At 50.8% G+C, this 5,689-nt stretch overlaps 2 protein-coding genes across 3 annotated transcripts in view; one reads left to right on the top strand and one right to left on the bottom strand.

Moving 5' to 3' along the window:
- Positions 1-5,689, bottom strand: part of B3GALT5 (UDP-Gal:betaGlcNAc beta 1,3-galactosyltransferase, polypeptide 5) — a 103,742-nt gene that overhangs the window by 52,437 nt on the left and 45,616 nt on the right. The gene's annotated exons all lie outside the window — the stretch shown is intronic.
- Positions 2-5,689, top strand: part of LOC105520366 (putative uncharacterized protein B3GALT5-AS1) — a 12,637-nt gene continuing 6,949 nt past the window's right edge. For both annotated transcript variants that reach the window (XR_001003124.1, XM_011954052.1), the window contains exons 1-2: positions 2-506; positions 3,103-3,185. Coding sequence is in view for 1 of the 2 variants with exons in the window: in XM_011954052.1 (XP_011809442.1) it covers positions 438-506; positions 3,103-3,185 (152 nt within the window). In the remaining variant the exon portion in view is untranslated. The remainder of the gene's footprint in view (positions 507-3,102; positions 3,186-5,689) is intronic.

The raw sequence follows: 5,689 nt of genomic DNA, 5'->3' as shown, positions 1-5,689 counted from the left end.
TCCGGACCCCCGCGCGGGCAGCCGGGGGAAGAGGCAGGAACTGTCTACAAATGCTCCAGCTCCGAAGCCCCGAGGGAAAGAGCATCTTTCACGGAGCACCAGGAATTGACGAAGGTGGAATTTACTCAGATCCCCTGAGGCCGGTTCTTTGAGTTTCTGTCCGGCCCTCCGGGAGAACGGTCCCAAAGTTAACTTTGAAAACACTCACAGGAGAGGGAAGCCTGCAGGGTCCTGCGCTTCTCAAACCCCACATGCCCCCGGAAAGAACACCGCCCCCACCACCACCACCACCAGATCTTTTTAAAAAGAGATGCTACCTTCACAGCAAAAGGCCTGATTATGAGGAATGAGCCCAAGTCATGCAAGGCGTGGGGCGCTATGGGGCTGCGCAGTGACGACCCAATGAAGTAGGTGCCTTGACGATTCCCATTTTATAGATGAGACGACTCCGGCACACAGAAGTCAGAGGGCCTGTCCTGGGTCACACAGCCACAGGCGGCCCCCAGGTGACTGAATACTGATGTGTCATAGCCACAGTGCAGGGCGGGAGGGGGGAGGGGAGCTGCAGGAGCTGAAGCCAGTAGGACCCCACCTTTCTCTGGCAGGAAAAATAGATATATATTTACGTAAACAAATACACATTTTTAAAGAGTTGAGAACATATTCAATTCAGTGATCTTCAACTCTGGCTGCAGTAAAATCTCCTGGGAAGCTCTTAAAATTTCCAGTGCTCAGGCGCCTACCCCAGGCCCAGTGAAGCTGGCTTATTTTCCTTAATGTCATAACTTAAGCAGCTTCAGAGCAATGCCAGCCCTTTCTTCCCCACGGCTGACAAGTGATCCTTTTTGCACAAAGATGACGTGAGCTAATGGGGAAGTGGGGAGAGACCCCCCCGCACAAAAAAATTAGGAACATGGAGTCCAGAGCCATGTTCTGGTGTAGAATCGCTTCAGAGAACGGACAGACCTCAGAAGCTGGAGCGTCGGGTTGGAGGGAAGCCTGTGAGGGGTCTGATGGGGAGGAACGCAGCAGCGGGGCAGCAATCACCAGCTGGGATTATTAAACTCCCACGCGATTCTGCACGTGGCTTTGTGCAGCTCCCATTTCCTGGGGTAACCATACGGGCCTGGCACACTCACAGCCAAGCAGGGCCAAACAGGATGCCGCCTCAGGCAGCATCAAGTGGGGCGGGTACCACCCCAGAGGGGGCAGGGGGTGAGCCTGCCTGCCCTCCGGGGTGTCCCCTGCCCTCTCCCTCCCAGTCACCGGTTGCTGTTCCCCCGACTCCCTTCCCATCCTTTCCTCCCTTCCCATCCAGCACCTCCTGCACCAAGAAGCACATCAGACCTCTGTCCAGCCACGGACACCTCAGCTGAGCCAGCACCTGAGGAGCTATGACATGGGGCAGGTGTTGTTTTAAAAAAGGTGGAAGGGGGGTGGGGGGGAGGAAGGTGCAGGACCCAGAGAAAGGGCCCTGGGAGACTGATACTTAGGGCTGTGCTCTGAGGGGGCAGGGGGCCAGTCTCAGCGGGGGCCGCAGAAGCCCAGCCTGGATATATGTAAATACCGACAGAACAGTTAAAATACATTTATTGCATTCCAAGTATAAAAATCAGGGAATCGTTTAAGTAGAATTTCAGCTTTGGGTGCTGGTTTTGGAGCAAGAAGCTTCTCCCTGGAAATGGTCCCAAGGAGCCGGGTCCTCCATTTTTTTGGTTTACAGACCAGAGTAACTTAATTGTACTACAAGGACTTCTTCATTTGAGTAGCTTGTTTTCAATTAGGCTAGTAAGTGGTATGAAAACAAGGATGAAGGAAACGAACTGGAGGGGTAAGGGCCTCTGCATGGGGGCAGTGTTCCAGCTGAGACCCGGATACTGAAAGGACAGGAGAAGTGAGGAGGGAGCATTCCAGGCAGATCAGATCACAGCAAAGGCAAACACCCTGCCCCAGGAATGTACCTGCTCACTGCTCAGCACTACCATGTAGAAAATAGGCTGGAGCAAAGGGCAGATCATAGGTCAATGTGTGCAAATTGCTTAGCCCAGTGAGCACCACGGTGAGATGAGCTAGCCATGGCCTTGGGTCTTGGAGATACCTGTCAAGAAAGTGAAAGCATCCATCCATCCATTCTAGGCCAGAGCTCATGGTCTCAGGCTCTGACATTGGTCTTTGCTAAACTATATGAGAGGCCGAGGCAGTGGTCTGCTCTGTCCCGGTCACTGTGGGGATGGGTCACCTGTGAGTCATGCAGACTTCTCTCCCATGGGAGAAGGGTTTGCAGAAGCCAAGCACCTCTTCCCCATATGCCTTCTACCACCCACAAGGCCCTCCAGAGCCTGGTACCAGGGACTGTCAGTCAAAACGTGCATCCTTCCCCATGCTCACTGACGCTCCTGTTTGGTCTCAAGGTTCTTAACCTCAGGGCACTTGACATTTTGGGTTGGATAATTCCTTGTTGTGAGATTGTCCTGTGCACTGTGGGATGCTTAGCAGGACCCTTGGCCTCTACGCACTGGATGTGCACCCCTGCACACACACACAAGTTGTGACAACGTCTCCAGACTTGCCAAATGTCCCGTGGGGAGCAAAGTCACACCCAATTGGGAACGACTGCTCTCGTAGAAAGAAACAGGACCCAGTGCTCCACAATCGCTACAGAAAACATTTATCCGTGACAGCTCCATGGAAAGGGCCACTTAGAGATTAGAAGATTGTGCCCCATGATGGAGCTGCCAGTCAATGTCCCCTGCTGCCCGTCCTGCACCGCATGAAGGAGTCGCTGGTCAAATTTCCCTGCGGCCAGTCCCTCCCTCCATGCCAGCCTTCAGGTGCTCCTTCCACAGGCCAGGCCCATGTCATTTCAGGACCTGCTCCTTCGCTGCCCTGTGCCTGGACCAAGCCTCTCCCGGGTATACATGGGACTCTCCTGGACTCCACCAGATCTCTGCTCAGAGACACTTCCCCTTCCCTGAGGCCCTGTTTAGTGCACACGTCCTCCCACACCTCAGTCCCCCACTTTTGATCCTTCTGGCTCAGCATTGCTACCTGACATTTCGGGGTCCACTTACTCATTTGTCCATGCTCTGTCTCCCCTGCCAGAACAGGACTTCAGGGTGCACCAGTGCACCCCAGCAGAGGCCTCCACCTGGCACACAGGGGATGCTGGAGCAATACTTGAATAAGTAAGTGGAGGGATCAGCCGATGGCATCCATGGGCAGTGGCTGGGGAAATGGAGCAAGTGAGGGCTCTTTATTTTTTCCCTTTCATCTATCTTAAGACCCACTACGAGGGCCGTTTTCTACCATGGGGTTTGGTTGCAAAATGTGCAAGCAAGTTCCTTCTCCCTTCCTGATGCAGGCTGGTGATGGTGGGAGGCAGGAGAGCTCACCTGCTCTTCACTCATCCCAAGGAAGCTCCAGCCACTACCAGCAGAAAATTCCTGCATTTCTGATTCAAAAACCTAAGTGGAACGAGCTTCATGGTTGAGATGTCCCAGGGACCCTCATGAAAAGTTAGAGAATCATCAGAGGTTCTTTGAAGCCTGGAAAATGATTTTCCCAGGGAAGTCACAATACTAATTAGAATGCCTCTGCCTGAAAAGCTTTCCAGGCCCACAGCAGTTTCCTGAAGCATGAAACAAAGCTTTCTCTTGGAGCAAGGTGAAGCGTGGGAGAACAGAGTGGGCCGGGGAACTGGGAGCTGAACCCTGGAGGTAGCGGCTGCTGCCTGGAGTCTGAGCTGTGTGCCGGCAGCATCCTGGGGCCCCTGGGAGCTGCATCACTGCCTCACTTGAGGGATACCCTGCCCATGTGGGCTGATCTTGCCGCAACAAACAGGCTGACTTTTCCTCAACTGGGTGGAAGCCTTCAGTGGGACTGCAGAACATGATTATGACCACCACCACTCCCAGGGGGCTGAGGAAACATGGCCCAAGCCAGGGTGGCCCCCGGGGGTATTACATGACAATTGTGTGTTCTACGGATAGGTAAGGCTGTGGCCAGTTGCACCCTATGGGGCAGGATGAAGGTGACCCCTCATTCCTATAAGTAGGTGGGACCATGCCTTCCCAGCTAATGGAGGAATTCGCTCTCTGAATGGGACCAGGAGAGTCTATGCTGGTTAACAGAAGGTCACATTAACGGAAGGAGGCTGTGTTTGGACGGTCCCTGGTCACCTCTGAAAAAACACAGCCCTCCAGCCCTGAGGCCACAGAGAAAGTACTGTAACCAGTTTATAAGCATGCATCAGTCAGCTTTTCTTTTTATATTTTCATAGAAGTTTTTGATTTGATTTTGGGGATTTTTCCTGAATAATACAATTTTATGACACATGAAAAACCAAGGCCACTTAAAAAATGATCACCACCTTTCACGGTTGAGCTGGCTTCTTATCCAAAATTCTCAGCACAATGCACCCCTTTCCCCACGGCTATCCCTTCCCTGACATTTCTAGTGAGTTCTGGAGCATCTAAACCTAAACTGATTCTAAGGTCTCTAAAATTAAGGTCCATCTGGACTCTTCAGCATGGAAGTTCCAAGCCAGGGAGAAGATGGAGTGGTAAGAACATGTAGAGTTTCGTCAACTTGGTTTTGCAAACTCTTGGTCCGTAAGTAAGCTCCACCCCTCAGTTTCCTCATCTGCACAGTGGGCATAACAGCGTTGTTGTGAAGCTTAGGGAAAGATGGTGCAGCCAAACACTGGAGCACTCCTGTGGCACTCTGTGCTTTCTTTTTGGTAACACAACAATTCTCAGACTTTTTTTTTTTTTTTTTTTTTTTTTGAGGCTGAGTCTCGCTCTGTCACCCAGGCTGGAGTGCAGTGGCACAATGTCGGCTCACTGCAACCTCCGCCTCCCAGGTTCAAGCAATTCTCCTGCTTCAGCCTCCAGAGTAGCTGGGCTTACAGGCATCTGCCACCACGCTCAGCTAATCTTTGTATTTTTAGTAGAGTCGGGGTTTTATCATGTTGGCCAGGCTGGTCTCGAACTCCTGACCTCAAATGATCCACCCGCCTCGGCCTCCCAAAGTGCTGGGATTACAAGTATGAGCCACCGGGCCTGGCCAATTCTCAGACATTTTTGTGTTTGTTTGTCTTAATTTCCGTCTTTACTACAGGCCTCCTTCATGTATCTCACTGACTTCTGTTTCCACCAGTGCCTATCACAGTTCATGAGATATAGCAGGTATTCAAGACAGGTGCTAAGTGAATAAACGAAGTGATGTATTAATAAATAAATTTTTTAAATGAGTGACTGAGTAAAACTCAACACAGAGCCTAAACATAGTGAGCGTTCACATAGTAACAATGGCACCATTCATCCTTAAAACATAATGATCTTTTGCTTTTAGACCACAAGGGCCTTTAGATAGTGCAGTAAGCTTGGGAGGAAAGTTAGTCACTTTAAAGTTAGTTTAATTTATAGTAATATTGGGAAAGAGGATCTAAAGGCAATCTCACTTCCAACATGCAAACAAACAAGTGAACCACTTTGCTTTGGTCCTTTTCGTATTTCTTTCAGGAATAAAAATTTCTATTTAAAAATTTGGGATAAACTAGGCTAGGTGGTGTGCGCCTGTAATCCTAGCTGCTTGGGAGGCTGAGGCAGGAGAATCGCTTGAGACCAAGAGTTCCAGAGCAGCCTGGGCAACATATTGAGACACAGACCCTTAAAAAAAAAAAAAAAAA

The sequence above is a fragment of the Colobus angolensis genome, unplaced genomic scaffold (assembly GCF_000951035.1).
Source record: "Colobus angolensis palliatus isolate OR3802 unplaced genomic scaffold, Cang.pa_1.0 Scaffold38, whole genome shotgun sequence".
NCBI lineage: Eukaryota > Metazoa > Chordata > Mammalia > Primates > Cercopithecidae > Colobus > Colobus angolensis.
This window is presented reverse-complemented; position numbering and strand designations above follow the sequence as displayed.